Source organism: Erythrolamprus reginae, chromosome Z (genome assembly GCF_031021105.1).
Source record: "Erythrolamprus reginae isolate rEryReg1 chromosome Z, rEryReg1.hap1, whole genome shotgun sequence".
Classification (NCBI taxonomy): Eukaryota; Metazoa; Chordata; class Lepidosauria; order Squamata; family Dipsadidae; genus Erythrolamprus; species Erythrolamprus reginae.
This window is the reverse complement of record NC_091963.1, coordinates 127,455,979-127,482,300: the sequence shown is the minus strand read 5'-3', so window position 1 is coordinate 127,482,300 and position 26,322 is coordinate 127,455,979. Positions and strand designations below refer to the sequence as shown.

Sequence of the window (26,322 nt, the reverse complement as noted above, 5' to 3'; positions counted from 1 at the left end):
CAGTTGCCATGAACCCTGATAGCGGGAAGGAAGAGGGGAAGGAGATAAATAAGCTAACAATCAAAACAGAAAGTTTTTCTTGTGGGAACCAAGGTCGTCTCAACAGATGGTAGTGGAAGGTGGAGAGGAGTGACCCAGCAGCCTGCCAGCTACTTTTTATTAGATAATGCGATGGATGACATCTGGGAGATATTTGCTCTTTTAATTAGGTGAAAACGGTGGAAACGTTTAGAATTTATTTTCACTGGCTTTGCAAATATGATGCATCCAATTAAGATGTTATTTGAGGGATCTACCTGCCTTGGAGTTTTTATTTTGGAGGATGCTTTACTCGGAACACTGAAAATAAGGCAGTGGCTCTAACATAATTAAAAGACAAGTTTTCCTTTTTTACTAATAGCTAAAAAGCAACTAGCATTACATATCCAGTATTCACCTGTCTATTCTCCCCCCCCCCCCCAATGAGTAATAGACAAGCCTTGAGAGATCACTGAGTTGGAGAGTATACATCTGCAGCAATCAGAAAGTGAACTTTATTTTTAGGTAATAATTCTTAGGTATTGTCATGGCCCATCGAAGCCCAGGTCCGAGGAAGAGGAGATGCAGCCAGGTCCAATGCTGGGGGTTGGTACAGTCCCTATGGACCAGGAGAAATGATCTGAGAAAGAAGACAAGGCAGTCCCAGGTCCCTTTGGCCTTGGAAGAGTAGGCAGGGAGGAAAAAGGGGGACAGGATGATCAAGCAAGTGGGGAGGGAAAGGGTAGCAAAGGAGCGATAGATGCGAGCATCTGTTTTCCTTGTCCGATCCCCAAGAGACGTTGGTCTTTACCTGATATTCCTCTTCTCATAAAGTGGACATCTAAGTATAGTATGACACTGTCCTGCCAGCCAATGAGGACTGAGCCTGTCATATTTTAATCTTTGCCTGTGCCTCCATCCCCCCTTTGGTGAAGACTGAGAACAGACTTGACGTCGTTTTCCCCAATGTCAGTCAAATTAACATAAACAGAACATCAGTGAACAGTACAACATGTTTCGCTACATCCAGCCAGAATGATTAGGGTGTGATTGGATGTTGGCTCCACCCTACGAGAAGAGGCATGTCAGGCAAGGACCAATGCCCCTTCTTCATAGTGGATGGAGCCAACATCCAAATATGGGACATACCAAAGCCGTTTGTCAATGGGGAGGATTAAATCTGGTTGGATTGTAACCCGAGTAAACCACCTTCTGCAGTAAATGACGTCAAAACTCCGCCTCAGTTGAGGCGAAAGCGTCTTTCTTGTAATGCCATTTGAAGTGCATTGGAGATGCCCACTTGGCGGCCCTGCGGATCTCCTTGATTGACACCTGTGTGGACCACGCTGCCGTCATGGCTGTGCTGCATGTAGAGTTTACCATGAGTCTACAAGATTGGAGGTGGTAAGCCTGAGTGATGGTACTGGATAGCCACCTGTCAATTGTGGAAGGGGAGACCTTCTGGCCCATGGAATTAGGTTGGAAAGATAGAAATAGGACCTCTGTCCTATGCAGTGTGGCTGTGCATTTGAGATAGTGCCCGTCTATCAATTAATATGGACCTTTGTTTCTCCGTTGTGAGTTAGGAGCAACTGTTTGAGCACAAGGCCCATCGCAGGCAGTTCCAGCCTGTTGATATTGAAGTTGGCCTCTTCTGCTGACCATCTGTCTTGTGCAATGGCTGAGTGGCAGTGAGCACTCCACCTGTGCAGGTTGCTGTTGATTGTGATGACTATTCTGCTGGGTTCTTGGAAGGATACACCCTTCTCAATGGCGTGGGAGAGCCAACACCTGAGCAATCGCCAGACCTCCTGGTAGGTGCACTTTGGTTGACGATGTGGCTTGTCTGTTCTCTGGAAGTGTAATAGATACCATTGTAGGTCCCTGGAGTGCAGGTGTGCCCAAGGTGTTATAAGGATGGCCAGAATCATCTTTCCCAGGAGCAAGGATAGCAGGTCTAAGGGAGTCCTATTAAGCTGTGCAATATTATCCTGCTGCTCCTGGGAAAGGTACACCCTGCACTCCAAGGGGACAAGGTGGGTTTTTTTCAAAATTGAGAGAATCCATGACATTGCAGTGTCTCAATTGTTACCTGGAACCTGGATTGGGACTGGACGAGAATGTCATCCAGGTAACATGGCAGTTGGATGGGCAGACTTTGGAGATGGGTGGCCACCACAACTAGCACCTTTGTAAACACCCTAGGGGCAAGGGAGAGGCTAAAGGGTAGGACTCCGTATTCATAGTGCGTACCTGCATAGCAAAAGTGAAAAAAATTTCAATGACAAGGCCAAATTGGTATTTGCAGCTATGCCTCTATGAAGTCAATGGAGGCAAGGAAATCACCCCTTTGGATGCCACCCTTCGGATGGTCTGGACTCGGGTATGCATCTTGAACCTCCTATAGGCAATATGGGCAGTATGGTGTTTTAAATCAATAACACCCCCCCCCCCCGGATTTCGGAATGACAAATAAAATAGAGTAAAAAACTTGCCCTTGTTGGTTTGTTGGAACCTGCTGGATGGCCGCCACCATGAGGGACCTCTTATCAGGTGACCTGGAGCAGGCTAGGAAAAAACCTCATGGGGGGAGGGTAGAGAGGAACCCAAGAGATAGGCCATAAGGGTAAGGAGAGCCCAAGATGTATGGTGTCTCTAACCCAGGCATCTATGGTCGCTTCCTCCCGTGTACTGGGGAATAGTGCCAGTGTACCTCCAATGGGAGGGTTGGGGGGTTCCTCACTTGCTGAGTTGTAAAGGACACCACCCTACCTCAAAATGGCCATCAGTATTGTCGCCCCAGGATATTATTTATCCTGGGGCCACCAAAATCTACTCCCATACTATCCAGAAGATCTGGGGTAAGGGGGTGCTTGGTCTGGGGCACACAAGGGCTGCCTGGATAAAGAGATCAAAAGGATCCCTTTCGGTTAAATGAGGGTAACACTTTGTTTATCCCGGGATTCAGCGAGAAATGGGTCAAGGGCTTCCCCAAACAATGACATCCCGTTGTAAGGGATGGATGCCAGGCAACATTTATGGCGAGTGTCCATGTGCCAGCTCTTGAGCTATTGCATCCTCTGGGTGACTAGAGAACATCCCAGGGCCTTTGCAGCTAGTCTTGCTCTCTGCAGGGTGGTGTCTGCCAAGAACTGCACTGCTGCCAGTAACTTACTTACTTAGCTTGTTTGTTTATTACAGTGATACCTCGTATTAAAAACTTAATTGGTTCCGGGACGAGGTTCTTAAAGTGAAAAGTTTGTAAGACAAAACAATGTTTCCCATAGGAATCAATGGAAAAGCGATTAATGCGTGCAAGGCCAAAATTCACCCCTTTTGCCAGCTGAAGCACCCGTTTTTGCGCTGCTGGGAGGCTCCCCTCCATGGGAAACCCCACCTCTGGACTTCTGTGTTTTTGTGATGCTGCAGTGGTATCCTAGCAGAGGAATCAAAGTCCTCGAAACCCCACCTCCGGACCTCTGTGTTTTTGCGATGCTATGATTTTACTGAGGCTCCCCTCGCTGGGAAACCCCACCTCCGGACCTCCGTTGCCAGCAAAGCATCCGTTTTTGCGCTGCTGGGATTCCCCTGCAGCATCACAAAAACACAGGTGTGCAAGTAGATCAACAGGATTACCGACAATGAAAAGGATCAGATCGGAGGCCTGCGATCAATCCCCTTGTGTATTCATCGCCACCCCTAAGAATTGACCATCGTAAAGTTCATGTAACCTGTAGCCCAACCAATTGAAATCAAGCCCAGCCCTGTTGTATACATTCCACATCACTACAAATTTAGGTTGACAATTTTTCCATTTATCAAAGTTGTACTTTTTTTTTAAAAAAGGCAAAATATTTCACAGCAGCTTCCCCAAGAGGGGATTTCCATCATTTTAAAGATTTTAACCCTCTGCTAATACAGACTGGTCATTTTCTCTAAAAAATACATTGCTTTTGCTTCACGACAAAGAAATGTTCTCAGGGCAAGGAATACAGGTTGTGTTATGTAACAGAAAATCTGTCTAGATGACTATAAGACCTATTACATTTTCTATTAAAAGAGAAAATGAGGAAGGAAGGAAGAGGAGATAGAGAAAGAAAAAAAAAGACATCCAACTGGTGCCACCACAATATTAGTGGTTTAGTATTGTCCAGGAAGCCAATTCTAGAAAGGCTCAGCATCTTTTTAGATTAATCAGTTCCGTTCTACTGTGACTCTCTAATTGTAGAACACAAGTTGGTATTGTGGAACTGCCATCTTGCCTATCCTGCTGGAGACAGACTGGATTCTTTCTAATTAAGCCACTGCAGATAAACCTCTGCAGATATTGAACCAAAAATTCATCTGTCATTTGGCTCATTATGACACTAAACTAAGTGGCGGTCTATGCTTTGGGCCTTATTGAGCTTTCAACATTGGGAGACATGGTTTTCTTTTCTTCTGGGAAGATCTTGGCTAAGTAGTGTGGGTTCTTCGATGTCGGACCAGGTGGGAATTCTGACCAAACTTCTTCCCACAGTCAGGGCACTTGTACGGTCTCTCTCCTGTATGGGTGATCTGGTGCCGGATGAGATCGGAACTCCAACGGAACTTCTTCCCACATTGGATGCACCCGTACGGACGGTCCCTGGCATGGGATACGCGATGCCTGGTCAACTCTGAGCTCTGGTAAAAGCTTCGGCTGCACTGAGCACATCGGAACGGTCTCTCTGAGGCATGGGTTCTCTGATGACGGGTCAGCTGGGAAGTATGGCCAAAACGTTTGCCACACTGAGGACACTGGTGGGGCTTCTCCCCAGTATGGATCCTTAAGTGGGTGAGCAGATGTGAGTTACGGCTAAATGTTTTCCCGCATACTGAACACTGGTGAAGGGACTTTCCTGCTGGGTGAGAGCGTCCAAAAGAGTGGGTGTGTGCAATTGGATTCTCTCTTGCGTCTCCACATCTCATTTCAAACGGTTGACTCATCCGTTCACCACAATTCTCACCCAACACTTTCTCCCGGGAGTTCCCAGGCAGCAATCCCATTTCCATCGTGCTTCCAGGCAAAGATTGCTCCTCTCGGTTCCCATTGGCCAGTAGAGAACCTATCAAGAAAAAAAAATGTAGTTGAGAACGGGCAGATGAGTCTGACATGCAGCTCTCAACATAAGACAAACAGGCACAAGTAGTCCTCGACTGACCAGCTGAAGTTACACCACACACAGTCCCCAAAAGCTACTTGTGATCTAGTTTTGAAGTTCTTTCACTGTGCTCTCCTATTAACATGTGGCTGCATTTTGGGTGCTTGGCAGCCAGTCTGCATTTACGGCTCTTGCAGTGCACTGTGATCAGATGGCTGATTTATGATGGTTTTGCTGGAAACCAGCATTTACTTCTGGTTTCCAGCACAAAAAAAAGAAGGTTGATAGCTAACATAACAGCCATGACGTTCATAGAACCACCCCAACAAAAAAGATTGTAAAACTGGATCTGGTCACATGGTGACTCTGCTTTACAACCATCATCACTTATGACCATAATTTCCAGGCTTAATAATGACTACATTATTGTGCTCTTCATTGTACACTGCTCAAAAAATTAAAGGTAACACTCAAATAACACATCCTAAATCTGAATGAATGAAATATTCTCATTGAATACTTTGTTCTGTACAAAATTGAATGTTCACAACGGCATGTGAAATTGATAGTCAATCAGTGTTGCTTCCTAAGTGGACAGTTTGATTTCACAGAAGTTTGATTTACTTGGAGTTATATTGTGTTGTTTAAGTGTTCCCTTTATTTTTTTTGAGCAATGTACTACAAACTGTCTCGGTTCTTGTAACTTCTGTGTGCAAACTGATGGCTTCTATTTTATCGTTTCAGAAATGACAAAGCTGGGCAGTTACTTTGGACCATTATAACCTCAATGAGAATCTTGTTCTACTCTTAGCGCAAGTGTTATACTAACTCTTGGCTTTCCCACAGCTCACACAGCGCATGTTTGATTGGTCGCCTTCCCTCAACCCCCTGCACTTTTGCCTCCATCTGCTCCTGCAGCAATCCGCCCACTCTGGTCCTACGTGGCTTTCCCATGGCCCAGGCAGTGTGTCCAGATCACCTCCCCCTCCAACACCTCTGGCTGTTACCTGGACTGGTAATCCACTCACATGCACTGCATGGGCTGTGGCTGACCGACAGCCCCGTGGCCTCGATGCAACCAGTGCTGGCTCCCCCCAAACTGATACCAATCTTAACTGGGGCTTATTTTGTGGGAAGGGCTTATTAGCAACACCCTAGGGCTTATTTTCTGGTTGGGCCTTATTTTCAGGGCAATACCATAGTTTGAAGAAATAAGGAAAGAGTATACAACCTTGTCTTACTCCTTCCAACCTTCCACCAAGTTCCATCCAGATTATATCTTCCTGTGCTGTGTAGGAGGTTTTGCAAGAAAACAATGAGACATTCTAAGATTGTTGTTTTCCTAAGAACATGCCACAATTTGACATGGCTGACACAATGCATGCCATCTCTATATCCAATGAAGCATGTATTGATTTATTTTTTGGTATTCTTTGGCTTTTTCAGTTATCAAGCATGCAACAGCAATATGTTGTTCCTCAGCCTTAGAAACCTAGAATTGTAGAGTTGGATGAGATCTAAAAGGTCATCACATCCAACCTACTGCACACTGCAGGATTTACTATACCATCTCCAATAGATGATTAACCAATCTCTTTGAAAACCTCAAATGAAAAAAGACCTCCCCATGCAGTAACTTAATCCACTGACTGACAGATCTTGCTGTCAAGTTTTTCTTTACGTTTAACATGTGCATATATCCTTGAGGTTTCATCCTTTTAGATATAGTTTTACCCTCTGGAGCAAGTAAAATGAGCCCAAATAGCAACATCACTTAGTGCTTTTTAGTATTCTTTTAAGTGGGTTACAGAATCAGCCTATGCTCTCCCAACCATCTGTGTTCCCATTTTATCAACCTTGGAGGGCTGAGTCAACCTTGAGCCGGTCAGGATCAAACTCCTGGCAGTGGGCAGAGTTAACCTCCGAAACTGCATCCTAAGCACTACGTCACCACAAATTCTCTGTAATGTGAAGCCCTTCATCTTGCCTTTTATCTTTCTCATCTGCAAGCTAAACATATCTAGGTCTTCTAGCTGTTCCTTAAAGGATTTGGCTTTCAATCCTTTCAAACTTCTTAGTAGCCTTCTTTGGACTTGCTCCAGTTTATTAGTTTTTTTTAAAAAAACTGGGTGTACAGAGCTGCATGCAATACCCCAAGTGAAGCCTGACCAAAGCCTAACAGACTGGGACAATTACTTCTCACACAACCTGAACTCCATCTTCCTCTTGATGCTCTTCAAGATTTTCTGGTATTCTCTGCAAGCTGCATAACACTGTTGAGATTTGCTGGGACTTATGATCCACTAGTACACCCTAGTCCTTCTCACATATGCTGCTCATGAGTTATTATTTTCCGTATCCTATGCAGATTGTCCTCAACTGAACAATTGTAATGGGAGCATGAAATATCCTTTGTGTGTCATGATGTTTATAGGTTGCGGCAGATAACCCGATTTTATGATGATCGTAAAGCGAATCTGGCATTTGTGAAGCAAATCTATTGTCAGCAATGGGTGTTTTTTTTTGCCAGCAAAAAAAGCCATAAATCACAAGACTGCTGGATCCTACAAATGGCTGTAAATGCGGCCAGCTGCCAAGAACCCAAAATCTGATAATGTGATCATAGGTAGATAGGGAAGTGGCTGTTTGGAGCTATGAATCAAAGTTGTAAATATCTTTGGGAGAGTCCATTGTCACTTTGAATGGTTACTAAGCAATCGGTGATAAGTGAACTACCTTTATAAGTTTCTTTCATTTTCTTACATTTTTACATTTCTCCGTGGTCAATTCCATTCTATTTCTTTCTGCCATTATCTAGCTTGACTAAATCTTCCTGATTTTTTCCCTTTTTCTCCCATGACCATCCCTCCCAGCTTTGTATCATCTGTGCATTTGGTAAGTATTCCTTGGACTCACTTCTTCCATATAGTTTATAAAAACACTGGAACCGCCCAAGACACAGCCCTCTGGCACCCACTCAGAATGTCTGTGCGGTATACACTTGATGCTATTTAGAAATACCTGCAGAATATGATCCTTGAGCCAACAGTGAATCCACCTAGTGGTTGAGTAGTCAAACTCACGTTTGACCATTTTGTAGGTAAGGATGCTCTGAGAAATTTTGTCAAAAGTCTTGCTGAAATCAAGATATACTATATCCAAGCATTTCCCTAATGAAACAGACCAGTAATTTGGTCAAAAGGAGATTGTTAATCTGACATGATTTATTCGGCATAAATTAATCTTGGCTCCTATTAATTAATGAGTTCCTATCTATGCACTCAGACGTGTTCTCTGATAATCTGCTCAAGGATCTTGCCCAATATTAATGTCAAGCTCACAGGCCTATAGTTTCCTGGATCCTGCTTCTTCCTTTTTCCTCTTGTTTTTTTAAGGAACATTAATCCTTTTTCAGTCTTCCGGGACCTTGTCTATTCTCCAAATGTACTCAAAATTACAGAGAATGGTTTCTGCAAATATCTCTGCTAGTTTCTTCAATACTCAAAGGGCAGGGGCTCCCAATACCTGAGTCATGAACCCCCAGTACCAATCTGTGGCCTGTTGGGCTGAACAGCGGGAGGTGAGTAGCACGTAAGTGGTGAAACTGAATCCATTCCTCCTTCCCCAATGGAAAAAGTGTCTTCTATGAAACTGAACTGCCCAAAAAAAAGGGGGGTTGGGGAGGTACTTCCCCAGGGTGTAAATCATCTGGTTCTGAGGATTAATTCATTTAAATTAGCTAGGAATTCCCTCGGTTGTTCTTTGCTTATCTTGAGCTTCAGTTAATTTCCCCCCCACCAATGGCGCAGTGTGAGCCAACTGAAGGTTCATTCAACTTCTGAGAAAAAACAGATGCAAAATAAGATTTTGAGTTATGCCTTCTATTCTGTTCCTTAACCATTTTACCATTCTCTCTCTTCAGAAGACCTCCTGTCTCCTTCACGTTTCTTTTGCTTGGGACTTTCCTGAAAGAAAAAAAACTTTGTTGTTTTTGGCATGCCTAGCTAACCTGACTTTGTACTTAGGTTTTAGCTCTTCTCCCACTAGCTCTGTAGTTTTTGCAAACTGCTTTGTATTCTTCTTAGGATATATTCCTGTCTTCCCATTTCTTGCACATTGGCTTTTTATCTTTTAAGTGATTTTTTTAAGATCCACTTTCGTCTGTTCAGATTTTCTAATTTTTCCTTCTTGTACGAATTGTTTGGATTTCACATTATCACAGAAGCTCCCAATCTTCTTGGACATTTTTCTCCTTTACAATATCAGATTGTTGGATCTTGCCTACTATCTTCCTAAGTCCAACAAAGCTTTCTCTCATGAAGTCTAATACTGAGGTATGACTGCAGTTTCTCCTCATCACACTATCTGAAATTCGAGGACAGCATGTTCTCTGCCTCCCATTTACTTTTACTTCCTCAGCCAGTTCTTATCTTTGGTGGTCACTTCTGACATTCATTCAAAGCAATGTTTTAATTCTTATAGTATCTCTGGTTTCCTATCAGTGAGATTCGGGACTTGCCTAATGTTGTCTTTGAAAATGGTTGGCTTATGTTTAAGATCTTACTTTGAAAACTGACTGTGTTTGTTCTTCCACTTTAGCTTGAGCTGAATCTATTCTGTGATTAGCTCTTGATCACATCTTTGTTCTTCTAATTGAGCTCTCTTCCACCTCTTTATATTAAAAATACAAGTCAATTTAGTTTCTATATATTCCATCTGCTGGTGTCTGCATACATAGGCATAGTTTTGGTTGCATGTCAAACTAATAGCTGATCAAAAATAAGTTGATATAGGATAAGAGCATCTATATAGAGTACAAACAAAAGTAAACAACTTTTTAAATCATTTCCATAAATTAATTTTTTAGTCCTTGGTTGCAAATTCTTTGGCACTTTTAATTATTGGCCATGTAAGAGCAATAATTGTTGGGTTTGGAAAAGCAAGAATCAGAGAATAAATATACAAATTTGGTTCCAAAAAGAGGAACCAGGAGCAGGTTGTCGTTTGGTAGAGAAGAGGAGACTCGTTTATGCTTTTGCTCAATTCTTCCTTTCTCAGATTTTAAACTTGTTCTATTCAATGTCTATTTAAGTTTCAAAAGTGTAGATTCAGGTGAAATAACCCCATTCCAGTTTGCCCATAGATACAGGAATTGGAAATCAGATAAATTTACATTACAGTTTTAATGGACATCTTGGAGATTCTCAGCCATCGGATCACAGTCTCAAAGGTGCTTTGTCAAAGAAGCAAAAGCCTTTGTTTTTCCTTGAAGGCATTTTGCTTCTCATCTAAGAAGCTTCATGGGTTCCGGCAGGTTGGTGAGGACGATAGAAGAATTTGATCTGATAGAATTTGCGGTGGGTAGGTGGAAAGATTTATTTCTTTGCAGTCCTCTGGTTGTTAGCACTCTCCCTCTCCCTCAAGAACTCTTGAGGTCATTTGAGAGTGTACCTGTGCTCTCAGGTAACCTGTATCAGAGGGCAAATGGGAATGACAGAATCTTCTCGGAACTGCTGAAAGGACTGTGATGTAGATAGGAGACAGGTAGTGGCATATTCCTCTCCCTCTATTGAGAAAGGGCTGCTCAATGTTAACATAAATAGCCTCTTTTAAACCTCTTTAAAACCAATGGTCCTCTATCCAGAAAGTGAACAAACCAATGTGTCTTCTCTTTCCAGAAAGGACTAATTATAGATTTTCATCCCCAACATCCTGCCAGAAGCCATAAAGCTTTTTGGATGAGAAGCAAAATATCTTCTTCTTCCTCCTCAAGGAAAAAAAAATCCAGTTGCCTTTTGAAAAAGCACCTTGGAGACTTCTAATTAACAATTCTCTACTGTCCCTAGCTTGGATAATAAAAAGCCTGAGACAATTAATTGGAGGAACAACAGTTGGGCCCAAGTAAAAGTTCTGGAATTACTGGAGTTTAATGCATAATGTACGAGCCAGATCAGGCCGTATTAATGGAACATTCTTCAGCTTTCTAATCCTACAATCACTTTAGTGAGCCTGAATAATATGTACTGTTTTAAGTTCTATCTCAAATCACTGTCCTCTGTAGTCAGGTGATGAAGATCCTATGAAAAGAGTAACTGATATATATCCTCCATTTATTCGGAACAGAACTTCAACTCATCTGAAATGCATCGAACAGAGACTTCAACTGAAAGATGCATTTTTCTCTCAAATGCAATACAGTGTTCCCTCAATTTTCGCGGGGGATGCGTTCTAAGACTGCCTGCGAAAGTCGAATTTCCGCGAAGTACAGATGCGGAAGTAAATACACTATTTTTGGCTATGAATAGTATCACAAGCCTTCCCTTAAAACTTTAAACCCCTAAATTGCAATTTCCCATTCCCTTAGCAACCATTTAGATTATTACTCACCATGTTTATTTATTAAAGTTTATTAAAAAAAATATTTATTAAAGGCAGACGAAAGTTTGGCAATGACATGTGATGTCATCGGGTGGGAAAAACTGTGGTATAGGGAAAAAACCTGCGAAGTATTTTTTAATTAATATTTTTGAAAAACCGTGGTATAGACATTTCGCGAAGTTCGAACCCGCAAAAATCGAGGGAACACTGTACACCACACAAACGAGATCAAATGAGATAGGATTTAGATACAAAATCATTTACATTTTGTAGTGGTGTAGCATTTTCAAGTGCTAGTCCTGCCTTAGGCTTGAAGCTGGGCCGGGCTTTCTCTCTTAGCCTAGAAAACAGGCATTGGCAAATCACTCCTAAAAAGCCTTGACAAAAAAACTATAGGACTCACCTAGACATTTACCAAAAATCATAATTGACTCAAAGGCATAAAAAGAAAACAATGCTATATTACTGGAAGAAACAGAATTCTAAATGAATACTCATATTCTGTGATAGCCAACCATTCCATATATTTATTTTTTAAAACCTGTCTGAATTTCCTAACTTGACTATCTTTCAGTTATTGCTGAACTACAAATTCGTGTTCCAACTCCACTGGCTGGAGATAATGGGAGTTGGACAGTTCCTCATCTGTTACAGACAAACTTCCCGAAAAATTTATCACTGTTTTTCTTGTGGCAACTGCTTCCTTTTGGCAGGAAAAATTCCTAGAATATTCCTGCTTCTCTCTTCCTTCTTACCTGTTTCCTGAAGGCCTTGTGGCTCCTGTTTTGGGATGCAGGGCATCTTGAGAGCTGGGCCTGGGATAGGCTGGTTTAGTGTTATATCGGATGAGGATAGGTACTCAGGATGTGGCACCAGCGAGGCTGAAGGATCCCACGGTGCTCCAGGTAAAATCATTTCCTGTGGGCTTACCTGTTCAACCTTGACCCGCACTGTAACCTAGCAACAAGGACAACACTGGGTCACTAAGACCTTATGGGAATCTACCCATTCCATTTATTTGTTTAAGCCCTGAATCTAAAAGAGAATAATTAATCAGCCATTCAAGCGTCCATGGATGTTGTTTTGCAATTCCCATTCCAAAAACTTTTCAAAAGATACAAAGATCGATCTGATAGCAAGTCCACCTTATCTAGCACTCTATTCATTAGAGTAGCCAAAAGCCTGGGAGTTTTTTGGACTTCAGCTCTCATCAGTTCTAACCAACATGGCTAATAACAAGAGGCTGTGAGAACTGCTGTCCAAGGCATTTGGAGATGCTGCTTTTGGCTTGTTTCCCACCAGAATCCCACTGCTTGCTTGCATACTAAGAGTCTGTACACAATCAATACACAACCATTTCCAAACTGAATATATCAGGAAGAAATGCAGACTTATTTGTTAATAATGGGAAAGCCTTTTGTATGTCCCAATCTTTTCTGCCCTCTTTATATATGAAACAGGGAAAGTTTTAAAAACTAATTAAAAAGTAATTGATAAACAAATCAACTTTTTTTTTTAAAAAAAGGTAATTCTGTTGAAATCTTATGCCAATTCAAAAAAACTTTTACCTTTGTATCATCTTTCCTCTATTCATGACTGAGCTTTTTCCTGCCTATTTATATTTGCAAGTTGCATTTGGCTATATTTTTATATCCATGAAACTGATTCAATCATTAAAACAACTGATACAATTCTCCTTTGCCTTGTGAGTGGGTGGGTGTGGGTGGTGGCAGAATGAGAAAACATATATTGGAGTGCTAAGGATGTTAGAAGCTTTCATCACAATGCATCTTCTAGAATCAAGACGATTAACCGCTCCCTTACCTGCTGGTCCCACATCCCTGCCTCTCGCCGTCCCATCTGGTATCCTTCTACCAAGGCCACTGCTTGGGCGCATGTCTCAGGGCCTCGTTCCCACACCCAGCTCTGGATCTCTTGGGGCAAGATAGTCAGAAACTGCTCCAGGATCAGCAGTTCCAGAATCTGCTCCTTTGTGCGGCTCTCAGGCTTCAGCCAACGTCGGCAAAGTTCCCGGAGCTTCCGGCAAGCCTCGCGGGGGCCTTCGGACTCCTGGTAACGGAATTGCCGGAAACGCTGCCGTTGCATCTCCACGTTGGCGCTTGTTTCCCCTCTCAGGATGGAAGACTTGGATTTTCTGTGCTCATTCCTGCCACTTCTGGCATCTAAGCCATTATGGGGTGGCTGGGCTTTCCCAAGAGCTGGCATAAAGCGGCTCATCCACTCTCCTCTTGGCCACTGGCATGATTCGGCTGCCCGCTCGAAGGATGATAGGTAGGCTTCGATGTCATCCACGGGTGCAAGCTCAGGTAGCTGGAGACTGCTCCAGCCAGGGGCTGGGGGTGGGACAGGCACAGGGCCTGGCATGACATCAGCAGGTGTTCTCAGGCTTTGCACCATCTCCTGACACTGAACCTCCCAGAGCTGTGGAATTGGGTCACTCCTCACTTGGGGAGGAGTTGCCCATCTCAACAGATCACTAATGGTGCCCGCCTGGACAACAAGAGGAGTCTTCCCCGGAGCATCCCATTCCCAACCAGCTTCAGGGCATGGAGGTCCAGGCTCTTCTATTTTCACCCTGGGTGCCATGGTTTCTTCTAATGGGTATAAAAAATGGAGGCCCAATGCTGGAGGCGGTACTTCCTGTGTGGCAGCCATCTTTTACTCCTTCAAGCTTCCTGCAGGTAAAAGTAGAACCACTCCGGCCTGAGGAGACTGGGCCAAGTGAAAGAGAGCTTCAATGCAATGTGTAGTCTCGGGGAGCCAGATGGATATAAGACACTCAACAGGAAAGGATGGACAATCTTTAAAGATATCTTATTGCCAGTGATGTGATGGTTAAATAAAAGAGCACCTCCCTGATACAGAAAGGAAAAACAATCATTAAGAGTTATGCCCCAAAGCAGCAGGCCCATTCTTAAATATCACTTTTGAAACCATTATTTGCCTACTGCTATTACTACTTTCACATTGAGGCAATGGCAATTAGGCATATATGAGGGTCAAACGATCACCTGTCGTTTTCCCTGGCAGCCTGAATCAAAGGCCTGGATAAGTAATACAACATGGTCTGGTTTTCTACAAAACAGTAACCTCCAGATGTCCTGGTTTATAACTCGAATGGACCATGACAGATGAGGATTATGGGACTTATGGTTATAAAACATCAAGTAGGGAACCCTGAATTAGAATATACAGTGATACCTTGTCTTACAAACTTAATTGGTTCCGAGACGTGGTTTGTAAGGTGAAAAGTTTGTAAGATGAAACAATGTTTCCCATAGGAATCAATGGAAAAGCGATTAATGCGTGCAAGCCCAAAACCCACCCCTTTTGCCAGCCGAAGCGCCCGTTTTTGCACTGCTGGGATTCCCTTGAGGCTCCCCTCCATGGGAAACCCCACCTCTGGACTTCTGTGTTTTTGTGATGCTGCAGGGGAATCCCAACAGTGCAAAAACGGGTGCTTCACTTGCAACAGAAGTCTGGAGGTAGGGTTTCCCAGCGAGGAGAGCCTCAGCGAAATTGCAGCATCACAAAAATACGGAAGTCCTCAAAACCCCACCTCCGGACATCCATGTTTTTGTGATGCTGCGATTTCGCTGAGGCTCCCCTAGCTGGGAAACCCCATCTCCGGACTTCCGTTGCCAGCAAAGTGCCTGTTTTTGCACTGCTGGGATTCCCCTGCAACATTGCAAAAACACGGAAGTCCGGAGGTGGTGTTTCCCATGGAGGGGAGCCTCAGGGGAATCCCAGCAGTGCAAAAACGGGTGCTTCGCTGGCAACAGAAGTCCAGAGGCGGAGCATCCCAGTGGCGGCGGCTTGGGTTTGTAAGGTGAAAATAGTTTGGAAGAAGAGGCAAAAAAATCTTAAACCCCGGGTTTGTATCTCGAAAAGTTTGTATGACGAGGGGTTTGTAAGATGAGGTATCACTGTATTTGCTAACAAAAAGGAATGTAAGAATGCCCATTCGGTCTTCAAAAAAGGTCCATAGTTTCTGCAATTTGCAATACATCCACATTGGATATTAAAATAATAATTAGAAATCAGGAAATCATCAACAGAGCAATGCATTTCCCCTCCTGTTTTCAGGAGCACATAAATGATTTACTGCTTTGGAAAACTGTATTTCAATACAGAAATCACAACTAGTTAAGTAGGACCTTTGAGAATATACAATAGGATAGAGAGCTATTATTCAGCCCTCTGATCCATTCCTACTCCTTTGGGAATACAGTACTTAGATTTCCTGGACTGTTGCCCAAAATGCTTGTGTGGTCCTCCCATTTCTCCCCACACTTTTGTGTGTTTTTCTGTGAAAAGAAGGAAATAAATAAAGAAAAGTAAGCGAATACAGTGGTACCTCATGATACGAACCCCTCGTCATACGAACTTTTCAAGATATGAACCCATGGTTCGGAATTTTTTTGCCTCTTCTTATGAACTTTTTTCACCTTACGAACCTGCCGCAGGCCGCTGGGATGCCCCACCTCCAGACTTGAGTTCCTCCCGTTTTTTCCCACCCTGTCCTGCCCCATTCTCCCCTCTGGATCTCCATGGGTTTCCTCCGTTTTTCTCCACCCTGTCCTGCCCCATTCTCCCCTCTGGATCTCCATGGGTTTCCTCCGTTTTTCTCCACTCTGTCCTGCCCCATTCTCCCCTCTGGATCTCCATGGGTTTCCTCCATTTTTCTCCACTATTTCCTGCCCCATTCTCCCCTCTGGATCTCCATGGGTTTCCTCCGTTTTTCTCCAGTCTGTCCTGCCCCATTCTCCCCTCTGGATCTCCATGGGTTTCCTCCGTTTTTCTGCACTCTTTCCTGCCCCATTCTCCCCTCTGGATCTCCATGGGTTTCCTCCGTTTTTCTCCACCCTGTCTTGCCCCATTCTCCCCTCTGGATCTCCATGGGTTTCCTCCGTTTTTCTCCACCCTGTCTTGCCCCATTCTCCCCTCTGGATCTCCATGGGTTTCCTCCGTTTTTCTCCACCCTGTCTTGCCCCATTCTCCCCTCTGGATCTCCATGGGTTTCCCTCCCCCCACTCCGTTCGCCTCAGCTTCGTCTGCCGACAGCTTTTTTTTTAAAAAGCCTTAATGTTTTGGATTTTCCTAATCGGCTTGCACGCATTATTGGCTTTTCCATTGATTCCTATGGGAAACATTGTTTCATCTTACAAACTTTTCACCTTACGAACCTCGTCCTGGAACCAATTAAGTTCGTAAGATGAGGTATTACTGTATATAATTAGAACTAAAAGGTGGCATCTGAACATCTCATAAAATTCTATGAGTGAAACGGGGCTGTTTTGCAATAAACTCCTGTCAAAAAGCAGTTTTAAATATAGGTAGTCCTTAACTTATGATCATAATTGTTTCTGGAAATTACAATTGCAAAATAGGTCAACATCAGCCACCAACCTGACTTTAGAATCTTCTAAATCTTCTTTGTGGCGGTCGAAATTGTTTGCGGTGGGCTGATTTCTGCTGGAACGGAAGTAAACTGGCAATTTCCTGTAAAAAACATGGTAAATCATGGTTTTATGATTGAGGTAACTGCAAATGATCATAAATGTGGGACAGTTTCTGAGTTATTGAAATGCAGTCGTGTGACGAGAACGTGGTCATTAAAACTCTGGAACTGGGTTGTAAATAGCTTTGGGGGAGAGGATGGGAAGGGGAAGTGTCCCACGCATAGTTCCCTCTAAGCTGAGCAGTGAGCAATCGCTCACTTAAAAATCATCATCAACTCAGAGTTTTCCAAACCTGCCCAGAAGCCGAGAGGGAAAGAGTGAGAGGGAAGGAGAGAGAGAGGAAGAGAGGAAGAGAGAGAAACAGATAGAAAAAAGAGAGGAAGGAAAAGAGAAAGAAAAAGAATGGGAGTAAGGAAGAGAAAAAGAAAATCAAAATCTAGTTTGAAACTAGCTCAACTATTTAAGTGGCATTTTGATATTGATAGAGTTGCCCTATTATGAGCTCACTGTTATAGACACACAGTACAGTATTTTATTTTGAAATTCTCTGAGGCAAAACAGGGTGGGTTTTTTATTTGTTTGTTTGTTTGTTTATTTATTTATTATTTCTGTGCTGCCCAGTCCCGAAGGGACCGCCGCTCAGACACTATACTTTTCCACCCCCCCCCCCCCCAAAAAAATAGAGGGAAACATTGGTCCCACGTAACTTCAAATAGTCACTACACAGCCGGTCATAAATCGAGGACTACCTGTATCAAAATTCCTCCACATCATCCTAATTTGTTCCTTCTACATATTTCCTAAGTCTGTTCATGCTACCATTTTTTTGTCAGTGGTGATCTTTCTCCTACATATGGTAAATATCAGCATTCATAGCTAAGTATCAGAAACAAGAAATGAAAATAATCTCTCCCTTTAGGAATATGTCTAATCTCTGCTTAATATCATCTCGCTTATGTGACACACTATAACTGTTTAAATTTCTTCAGCTTTGAAGGTAGAAGCTCCCAGCTTAGTTCTGTATCTGATGTCCCTTCTGTCACATTCTACAGTAAATCCCAGAAGAGAAGAGAATTACTTACACTGATTATTACTGGAACTACAATTAAGCATTCACCGATTTGGGAATAAGTCTTAATGAATGATAGGTATATATAGGTATGCAGGTATATCTATGAATGGATAAGTATATCCACTGCTCAAAAAAAATAAAGGGAACACTCAGCTAAGCAATGTCGCCTGGCGGGACCCAGGGGAAGAGCCTTCTCTGTGGCGGCCCCGGCCCTCTGGAACCAACTCCCCCCAGAGATTAGAACTGCCCCCACCCTCCTTGCCTTTCGTAAACAACTTAAAACCCACCTCTGCCGCCAGGCATGGGGGAATTGAGATCCTCTTTCCCCCTAGGCCTTTACAATTCTATGCATGGTATGTATGTATGTATGTTTGGTTTTTATATTAATTGATTTTTAATCATCAATACCAAATTACTATTGTACACTGTTTTATTGTCGCTGTTAGCCGCCCCGAGTCTCTGGAGAGGGGCGGCATACAAATCCAATAAATAAATAAATAAATAACAACACATCCTAGATCTGAATGAATGAAATGTATTTTCTTTTAATACTTTGTTCTGAACAAAGTTGAATGTGCCGACAACAAAATGAAATTGACTGTCAATCATGTTGCTTCCTAAGTGGACAGTTTGATTTCATAGAAGTTTGATTTACTTGGAGTTATATTTTGCTGTTTATGTTTTCCCTTTATTTTTTTGAGCAATACAGTGTTACCTCAATTTTCGCGGGTTCAAACTTCGCGAAAAGTCTATACCACGGTTTTTAAAAAATATTAATAAAAAAATACTTTGCGGTTTCCCCCCCTATATCTCGGTTTTCCCTGCCCGATGACGTCATATGTCATCACCAAACTTCCGTCCACCTTTAATAAATATTTTTTTTAATAAACTTTACTAAAGAAACATGGTGAGTAATAATCTAAATGGTTGCTAAGGGAATGGGAAATTGCAATTTAGGGGTTTAAAGTGTTAAGGGAAGGCTTGTGATACTGTTCATAGTCAAAAATAGTGTATTTACTTCCGCATCTCTACTTCACGGAAATTCAACTTTCGCGGGCGGTCTTGGAACGCATCCCCCGCGAAAATCGAGGGAACACTGTATATATAAAACAGTATTTTTTAACTTAGCAAATTTAACTATTATGAGAGTTGAAGTCATCTTAAAGTCGCTAAATTTAAAAAACACTGGTATATAATGTCAATTTGAATGGTAATATTATGCTCTTTCCACTTTCACTTAAACTCTCTCTCTCCCTCCCTCCCTCTCTCTCTCTTAAAGAAGAGATACAGATCCTACAACACCTTGAATCTCCAAAGACCTATGCAAGGGTCCTCTTTGTAGACTTCAGCTCAGCATTCAATACCATTATTCCAGATATTCTAACTAAATTAAATTAGCTAGCTGTACCTGACCACAGTTGTGAATGGATCATAAGCTTCCTAACAGACAGGAAGCAGCAGGTGAAGTTAGGCAAAAATCACACCAAATACAGTGATCCCCCGAGTTTCGCGATCTCGATCATTGCGAAACGCTATATCGCGATTTTTCCACCCGATGACGTCACTCCCTTCCTTTCTCATCTTTCTTTCTCTCTCTCTTTCTCTATCTTGCTTCTTCCTCTCTCACACTCTCTTCCTCCCTCTCTCATCTCTTTCTTTCCTTCTCTCTCTTTCTCTATCTCTCCCCCTCTTGCTCTCGAGCGGCGGGCGGCACCCAGGGAAGGCTCCTTCGGCCGCCCACCAGCTGATCTGCTCGGCAGCGCGGCAGCAGCGAGGAGCCGAAGATGGGGTTTCCCCGTTGCCTGGGCAACGGGGAAACCCCATCTTCGGCTCCTCGCTGCCGCCGCGCTGCAAGCGAGTGGCAAGCGAGCAGCCGGGCGGGCGGGCGAACGGGCAAGCGATCTTGGGGTTTCCCCTTTGCCTGGGCAACGGGGAAACCCCATCTTCGGCTCCTCGCTGCTGCTGCGCTGCGGAGCAGATCAGCTGTTGGGCGGCCGAAGGAACCTTCCCTGGGTGCCGCCCGCCGCTCGAGAGCAAGAGGGGGAGAGACCTTCCCTGGGTCTTCCCCGCCGCCCACACGCAAACTCCACCATCTGCGCATGTGCGGCCATGGAAAAAGGGGCGCGCATGCGCAGATGGTGTTTTTACTTCCGCACCACTACATCCCGAAATATCGATTATCGCGAGGGGTCTTGGAACGGAACCCTCGCGATAATCGGGGGATCACTGTATCTGTACAATTAGAACAGGGCTTCCCCAGGGCTGTGTATTCTCTCCACTTGCCTTCTCTCTAAATGCCAATGACTGCATCTCAAAAGATCCCTCTATCAAAATACTGGGCTTTGCAGATGATACAACAGTGATTGGTCTGTTGTATTATACAGACAGGAGATTAAACAACTAACCTTGTGATGCAACCGGAACAATATTGAACTAAACACACTCAAAACTGTAAAAAACGGTGGTAGATTTTAGGAGAAGTATCAACAGTAGAAACCTTCAAATGTCTAGGTTCTACCATATCTCATGACTTAAAACATGGACACCTAACATCAAAAATGTCATCAAAAAAGCACAATAAATAATGTTCTTTCTATACCAATTCAGGAAGCTCAAACTGCCCAAGGAGTTGCTCATTCAGTTCTACATAGGAATTATTGAGTTTATCATCTCTCAAAAAAGGGGGCTGCGAAAATATCTGCAGATATAAATTATCTCAGCTTTTACCCTCAAAAGTACGCTATAGGACACTGCACACTAGAACAACTAAGTGCCAGCGCCCCAAATAGAATCTGAGAAATAAATCAAATTCCAATCCAATATTCTCATTCAAGTTTCGATTTATGTTTTTCCCTGAATGCCATCCTTCTGCTAAACAACTAATTCCCACAACACTGTCAAACCATTTATTAAGACTGTATTACTATTATTTTTGTCATCCTTCCTATTACCTATTTCCTCCCACATATGACTATAACCTTGTTGCTTGTACCTCTACAAATTATATTATTTTGTTTCCTAGCATGATTTGATTGCTTATTTAGTAACTTATGATTATCACTAAGTATTGTACCTTATGATTTTCAATTAATTATCTTGTCTTTTTATATACACTGAGAGCATATGCACTAAAGACAAATTCTTTGTGTGTAGTGATGGGCGAACCGAACCCGCACAATTCGGGTTCGTACCGAATTTTGCGGTGTTTGGTATGCCGAACATGAACCCGAAATTTTTTGAAACTTTGGGCAAAGTTCGGGGTCGCGTTCGGCATTCAGAGATTTCACGTCACCGGCAGATTGCTAAGGACGCCAAGGTGATCACTTCCTGGATTCCATGGAATCCAGGAAGTGATCACCTTGGCATCCTTAGCAACCTGCGGGTATATGTCACATCAAAGCTCTGCCCCCGGAATCTCTTGGTGGGATTCCCCGTTCGGGTTCAGTTCGGATTCGGCCGAATTTTGCGTAACGTTCGTCTGAACTTGCCGAATCCAAACACCGTTGGGTTCGCCCACCACTACTTGTGTGTCCAATCACGCTTGGCCAATAAAAATATTCTAATTCTAATTATGTCATGCTTCTGTACAGAAAGTCTTACCTGACTTCTAACACTACCCTCTTGGGGATGGGTAATTTATTTTTGCATACTATATACGGTAATATTTTTGGTCTTTTCAATTATACTAATCGCCACGACATCCTCTGTGCCGAGTGATGCAGGTGCGAAAGGGATGATCTAGGAGAAATATTAGCTACTCATGGAATGATTTGGGGCAGTGTTTCTCAATCTTGGCAGCTCAAAGATGTATAGATTCCCCAGTCAGCCATAGCAGCCAACTGGTGAATTCTGGGAAAAGAAGTCAACTCATCTTCAAGTTACTAAAATTGGGAAATACTCTACTGATTTAAAGCTTTTAGCCCTCTCTTTCACTCATAGAGATGGATGGGAAAAATAGGATGGAGTACTATGGATTCCACCTTAAATTCATCAGTGAAAAATAGGTTATAAATCTTATCAATACATTTTATATATAAATCTTAATATGTCTGATAATCCACAGTAAAGATGAAGTTAACTATGGAATGCCTGCTTACGAGTCAGTATAGAATACTGTAGGTATACAATATGCTTTGGTTGATTGTTTATGGAATTATTAGACACATCCAAAAACCCATCTATTTACTCTTTCTCTCATCATATTAGTTTAGCATTTTATTCTAGCCAAGGACAGTAGTGATGTACCTTCCTCCTTGTGGAAAAAGATAATCCTGAGCATCTTCCTTTAAAAAAATAAGTAAAACATCTGAACTCAACTTCTCTACATGAGAGTTTGAAAAATCACTAGGATCCAGTGAGGTTGATATAAAGCAACCTTCCAACAAAGGTGGAAGTCCAGCAAGGGACCTACTAATAGTATGTAAGGGTTCCTGATTCAATCCTTAGCAAATCCTATAAAAGTCAGTGTCAAATTCCACTTCAGGTACAGAGCTTTCCCTACCTCAATCAGGATTAGAGACTTCAGAATATGATTTGACTTTTGAGTGGAAACTCTTCATCCTTTCCCAAGAACCCCAAGTGTACAAACCATACAAAGATCTTGGAGAAGAACCTACCAAAAGGAAATATAACTCACAATATTACATCCAGAATGAGGAGCCATTTTTTACTGCTTTAAACAATTTGGAACCCAAAATTCTTAAATCATCTGTAGAATGCAAAATAGCTACCAATAAATGCAATTTTCTCCCTTATGCTCACTTCTGGAACAGAATGGACTGGAAGAGGTAAACAAATGATTTGATAAATCTTTTTTTCTGTCTGCGTTACTGCTTCTAGTATCTATTGATCCATTTATACTTTTTGAATAATAATTTAGTGAAGAACAAAAATACTGTAGGTCCCTAGGACAGACCACGAAGACTGTACCTTTATGGTCTGTCCTAGGGTCCTATGGTAATTTTTTTCCATTTTGAACTTCCACTTCCCAGAGTTCCCCAATGATCAACCTGGCTAGGGAGTTCTGGGACTTGCAGTCCACACATATTCACAAAGTTGAGAAACATTGCCCTAAAGAGTTACAATAAATCAAAATTCACAATTCTGGACGAGATGGATAATTGCATGCTCATCTAGTAAATCTAAACTTTAGCAAGCCCTACTGACTATATCTGCATAGCACACCCTTTGGGGATTTATACAATGCACTGAATCATCAACTTCCAAAATGGCTTGGGTTTATGTTAACTAACTATGCTTCCAAACCCCAAAGTTAAAACTACCTAAATTGATACAAAAGTTTCCACTATGTCAACAACTGATCTCACTAAGCATATTGTGACTTTAGTCACTGCAGTTAGGCTACTCAACTGTTCAATGGAGTAAAATGATGGTTAAAATAAAGCAGAGCCACTTTTTGCAACATGGGTAGCTGTACACTTTTGATACTAAATAAGTCTAAAATCATGCCCTTTTCAGAAAATGTGCGTCAGTTGCAGCCTGATATGTCATCTGAATCTGTAGGTCTCCAATAACTACCATTGTTTCCACCTGCCATAGAAACAGGCTGATGGAATGACTGCAAAACGGAGTTGTTCTGACAGCAGCATCTCTACTTTTCCAGCTTCTTTTCAATCTCTGTGAACATGCAGTGAATTAATTGGGCTCCGAAGGGAGGTGGGCAAAGATCCATCAACCCTCCCCACATACCCTCTGCCTCCAATTCCAAAGCCATTAGAAATTTTAATTCCATTTTTTTTAAAGCTCAGGGTAAATGCATAAGTGGCTTATATATCTGGTGTGAGATTGTGTACTGCAGGGATAGTTAATTTGATTACCTCTGCATCGATCAGGATCTTAGTTCCCCAATCATGCTTCAGGGTGACTTAAAGCAGATCATATATGCAAAGTCTTATCTACTGGTAGTATATTGTAAGGGGGGGGGGTTTCTAGGAAAGAGACTTTTATTTCATACTTTGCTTGTATGCATTAAGATCAAGCAAAATATATATAAAAAAACCTTTTCAATACCTTTTCTTAGCATCTACCAGTAATAGTATACTGCTTTAAGCTAGTTTTTCCCAATCCGATGTCTCCTCAGGCATTAAACAATTGTTACAATCCCATTGCTGAAAGGATTTATTTAAGCATATGGCTTTCATTTCACCTTCTGTTCGTGATTTATCTAAATTGGCCATACATAAAGAAATTGGCAAGTTCCTTAGTTAATCCCACACTAAATCCCAAACTTTTCTCTGGGCAACTCGAATTGTACATGGAGCATCTTGATAAGCACATTCTCTACATCTTTAAGCACATTCTCTACAGTATTTTTAAAAGTCTTCCCTGCATCAAGTGACAATAATTATGAACTTTAAAGTACATGGTTCGATCTGTTCTAAATCATCTACCAATTTATTTCATTAGAATGCACCACAAGATTTTTCTTTATGGGAACAAGAGGAGAAAATACCAGTGTTGTAACTAAACTCAGAGAACCAAGAAGGGCACACTGAATCCTGTTGCTAAACTACTCTTTTCTGATTCATACCTATAATTTTATCCTAAATTCAGTGGTGGATGGTCTACCTCGAACTGCAACTCCTTTGTTCTTGAGCTGATGAAGTTAAACAAATCTACAGGAAAATCCTTGTGACCTAAAGCAAGATTTGTGTGGCAGCCTCTCCTAAAGCCATAATACATTTTAACTACAACTCCCATTCTGACTGGGGATCCTGAGGGAACTCCCCTATTAGGGATTTCTGATCTCTTAAAATGTAGCAATGGAGTTCTTTTAAGAACTGAGCACAGAGACCATCAACTTTTTTTTTTAATTAGTATTTTTAACACTGGAATTATCCCTTCCAAAACTTCCTGCCCTGAAGAAATCCAGAATCCCGCCACTGATTGGTACTTTTTAAAAAAAAGCGACCGAGATGCCTTGTGCAAAGTAGACCCCACTTTGTCTTACTTAAGGTGGATCCTGGGCTATTATTATTATTCCCCCCCATCACCACCCATCTTTCCTGCATCCTCTTTCTCCCTGCAGTTGCCTGGCAAATCCCAAAGGCACATTCAGAAGATGCGCCGGGAGAAACCAGGGGCCCAGGCGAGAAGAAGCGTGTTTCCAAGAAAGCCCCTGTTTCCTTTCGGCGAGCAGCCCACCCGCAGCCCTCTCCATGGCGCATGAGGCGCTCATTCATCTCTTCCCACAAGGAACCAGGTATTCTCCTCCTGGCGCCAATCCAGCCTCCTTCCTCTCCGCCTCCTTTCTAACGGACCCGGCACGATTAGCCCTGTTCCCCGGGACCGGGACGATCCTCGCCCGCCCTCCTCCCTCCATCCACCCACCCCGAAGAACTGCCGAAGTTCTGGTCCCGTCCGTGGCGGAACCGCTTTGGAGCCCGGGCTTCCCCGCACAGCACTAACGGACCCGCGCCAGTCCGGAGAAGCGCCGCCGAGTGCCCGCGCGAAGCTCCCAGCCCGGCGATCCCCCTCCGCCTCCAGCCGCCTAAAGCCCGGGAGTCCCGGCTCCAACTACTTCTTTGCTCCCCCTTTGTTCCCTCCGCCCGCCTTCTCTTCTTCGCCCGCCTTGGCGCGCCCCGGGCCCGGCTGCGCTACCTGGGCCGGGGCGCTTCCAGCAGCGCGTCTCTCTTTTAGGGTCCTTGCGGCGGCGGCGGCGGCAGCAACGGCAGCGGTAGCAGGAGCAGCAACAGCAGCAGCGACGGCGGCAGCGACTGCGCTTTGAGTTCCGCGGCGTCCATCATATCTTGGCCGGCTCGGCCCGACCCAGCCCGTCGCCTCGCCCACTGCGCCGCGCAAGCCCTCCTCGCCTTGCCCTGCCCTGGAGGTGGCCACCAGGTTGGTTCCCGGGCTGCGCCGGAGAGGCTGGGGTTAGTCCCCCCTCCACAGGGCAGGCAGTGGCTGCGATCCCTGTCAGTCAGCGCCGAAAGGAAGGGGAAGCCGGCTTGGGACAGCCCCTCGCCCAAAGGGGGAGGGGGAGGCCGGGGAGGGTTGCCTTGCCACGATTGCTCCATGGAGGAGTCCGTAACCCAGGCCCCTTGGTTGGAAGGTTTCTCTCCGCCCGCTGGGATGCGCCGGGGCCCAATGGCGCGCATATGGGCCCGCTGCTTCTTCTCCTTTCCCTCCCGAGTCCCCTTTCTCTATCTGTAAAAGGGCTGGAAGGTATCGAATTAGCAGCATGCTTGGGGAGGTGTGTGGTTGTTGTTGTTGTTTGGTGCATAGCTTC

General features: G+C 43.5%; 1 protein-coding gene across 4 annotated transcripts; it reads right to left on the bottom strand.

Annotated features, from left to right (window-relative positions):
• Positions 1-3,811: 3,811 nt before the first annotated feature.
• On the bottom strand, positions 3,812-25,961 carry LOC139154344 (zinc finger and SCAN domain-containing protein 31-like). Of its 4 annotated transcripts, XM_070728806.1 has the most exons (7): positions 25,695-25,961; positions 22,576-22,686; positions 16,950-17,042; positions 13,344-14,395; positions 12,275-12,476; positions 6,373-6,429; positions 3,812-5,105 (listed from the first exon to the last, which is right to left on the bottom strand). In XM_070728806.1, the coding sequence occupies exons 4-7, from the start codon at positions 14,193-14,195 to the stop codon at positions 4,474-4,476; spliced, it is 1,743 nt and encodes a 580-aa protein (XP_070584907.1). In that variant the 5' UTR covers positions 14,196-14,395; positions 16,950-17,042; positions 22,576-22,686; positions 25,695-25,961; the 3' UTR covers positions 3,812-4,473. The 4 variants fall into 4 exon arrangements, with proteins under 4 accessions (XP_070584907.1, XP_070584906.1, XP_070584909.1 ...); XM_070728805.1 differs by lacking the exon at positions 22,576-22,686; XM_070728808.1 differs by lacking the exon at positions 6,373-6,429 and having other exon boundaries at positions 25,695-25,960.
• Between the last annotated feature and the right edge of the window lie 361 nt (positions 25,962-26,322).

Excerpts from the sequence above, each read along its gene's own strand:
- LOC139154344 (XM_070728806.1), bottom strand. The coding sequence starts at position 14,195 with ATGGCTGCCACACAGGAAGTACCGCCTCCAGCATTGGGCCTCCATTTT. Across the intron at positions 12,477-13,343 it reads CAGGGATGTGGGACCAGCAG|GTTACAGTGCGGGTCAAGGT; the intron begins GTAAGGGAGCGG and ends CCTTGTTGCTAG. Across the intron at positions 5,106-6,372 it reads GTTGGAAGGAGTAAGACAAG|GTTCTCTACTGGCCAATGGG; the intron begins GTTGTATACTCT and ends TTTTCTTGATAG.